We start from the raw sequence: 2,105 nt of genomic DNA, 5'->3' as shown, positions 1-2,105 counted from the left end.
GATGAATGAATGAATGAGGAACAACAGAGAGAAAAGATAGAATAGATGGATGGATGGATGGATGGATGGATGGATGAATGAATGAATGAGGAACACTTTTTCAGTGTTCTCTTCTAATTTTCCCCCAAAAGAATGATGCTTCATCCAGACATAAAATCTAAGTCTTCATTGTAGAGGGTTGTCATTGTGTGAAAGAAAATCAGTTAGAATTCTAATATGGGACCTAACTCTCCTATGTGTATCTGTGCAAGTTACATTTTTATCTAATCCTCAGGATCTTATCTTCGCTATTTGTAGGATGGAAATAAATAATAATCATCTCCTACCTATGTCTTAGGACCACTTCAAGGCACAATTAGCCACACATTCTACAAAATTCAACACACTATAGACATTTGAGGGAGTAGTGCCAGTTTTAAAATAGTTTTCCTAAAGCTACTTTTAAGTGAAGTACATAACTCAGTTTAAAAGAAGTATGATATTTAAAGAGTATGTATCAATTACTCTCCTTCACCTTATCCTAAGAATTGTATACAGCCCTGCAGATGGAAAAAAGTCTGCACCAAACTCTCCAGTTTCACAAGAACCAGTATTTCTCTATGGCCAGCCAGAGTGGGCTGTACCTTCTTCCTAATGCATCCTTAGAAATGGAAGGCAGTTAGCTTGTCTTTATGTACTGAAGGAGATAGCACTTCCAATTCAACTAAATCAAAAGACTTTGCTGCTGAAAACTAGTCCTACTTTCAAACTTTAGAAAAAAGACTTAAATGCTTCCCTACTTCATTAAATTATCTGTTAAGGACTCCAAGGAATACATGGTTCCATGAATAGCTGAATAAGTCAAAAACTTAAAAAAAATCATATCCATACACTAAGCCTCAATAGCAACAGAGGGGAAAATGTATTCCTCTTACAATTACTATCTCTAAGGGAAAAAATGGATAGGAGTAATCTTTTGTTCTTTTTTCTGGTCCCAAAGGAATCGCCATACGTAATGTATAAAAAGAATCATGAGCAACTAGAAGGAAATGAGCGCTATGAAGGCTATTGTGTTGATTTAGCCTATGAAATAGCCAAACATGTAAGGATCAAATACAAATTATCCATTGTCGGTGATGGAAAATATGGCGCACGGGATCCAGAGACTAAAATATGGAATGGCATGGTTGGGGAACTTGTCTACGGAGTAAGTATTTTTGGTTCCACTGTTGCTTATTTCTATGCTTTTCAGTTAACAAGAAAATGAGCGATTTAATGTTCAAGCTTAAGATTTATCAGATTTCAGAATTTATGAATCTGTAAAATGCAAGTAGTTTTTCATGAAAGGTAGACTATTGATACTATCCTTTGAGTGACAGGGCTACTCTATGAAAAGGAAAATAGAATTGAGGGAAATTACTCAGCCACCAAAAAGAATTAAGTGAAATTCAGCACAGCCTGCCCTCTGCTAAGAGTCTATGCCTTCGATATTTCACTGATTCAGGTGTCAGAAACACACACCTTTGTAGTTGCCTTAGTAATGTCGCCATCTTCCCTCGTCTTTTCTGGTTCATGTCTAATGAAGCAGAATGCACTATGAATTCTACTAAGTCTCTCAAATCTAACTGCACTCTTCATGCCAACCAACAACATTACCACCTTAATTAAGATTTTTACCATTTGTTTACCATTTAGCTGTACCCCTACATCTTGTTTCACACTAGCAAATCAGATCTACATTGCTGCAATTTCCCACTTTAAAAACCAGGATAAAACCTTAAGAAGGCTACAGTGGTATCTTCACAGCTCCTTGGTGACTTAGTTCTAAATGATTTTGCTCTCAGAAAGCATCAGATCTTAGGAAAACCAATAAGGCATATGAGGATAAGTACAACTGACCAGCAGAATTACCTATTGGGTAAACCAGTCTCTAATAAACTTTTTTTTTCTTTTTCTCATCAATATACTTTATAGTGAACTAACAGATAATATTTTAAACAGTGCCTAATTGCCTAGTTTCGGTGACTAAGTAATTGCCTTTTCCCAAAGGACATTTCACAGGTAGGAAGAAATGACTGTCACCTACATATTATAGTTTAACAGATCCTGATATGGATTTCTTTTTT

General features: G+C 35.8%; 1 protein-coding gene across 3 annotated transcripts in view; it reads left to right on the top strand.

The window, feature by feature from the left end:
* The window catches only part of Gria3 (glutamate ionotropic receptor AMPA type subunit 3), a 286,862-nt gene that overhangs the window by 208,737 nt on the left and 76,020 nt on the right, over positions 1-2,105 (top strand). For all 3 annotated transcript variants that reach the window (XM_005358429.2, XM_005358430.3, XM_026784914.1), the window contains exon 10: positions 980-1,186. In XM_005358429.2, coding sequence (XP_005358486.1) covers positions 980-1,186 — 207 coding nt within the window. The remainder of the gene's footprint in view (positions 1-979; positions 1,187-2,105) is intronic.

Source organism: Microtus ochrogaster, chromosome X (assembly GCF_000317375.1).
Source record: "Microtus ochrogaster isolate Prairie Vole_2 chromosome X, MicOch1.0, whole genome shotgun sequence".
NCBI classification, from domain to species: Eukaryota; Metazoa; Chordata; class Mammalia; order Rodentia; family Cricetidae; genus Microtus; species Microtus ochrogaster.
Note: the sequence above shows the minus strand (reverse complement) of the source record. Positions and strands in the feature narration are given on the sequence as shown.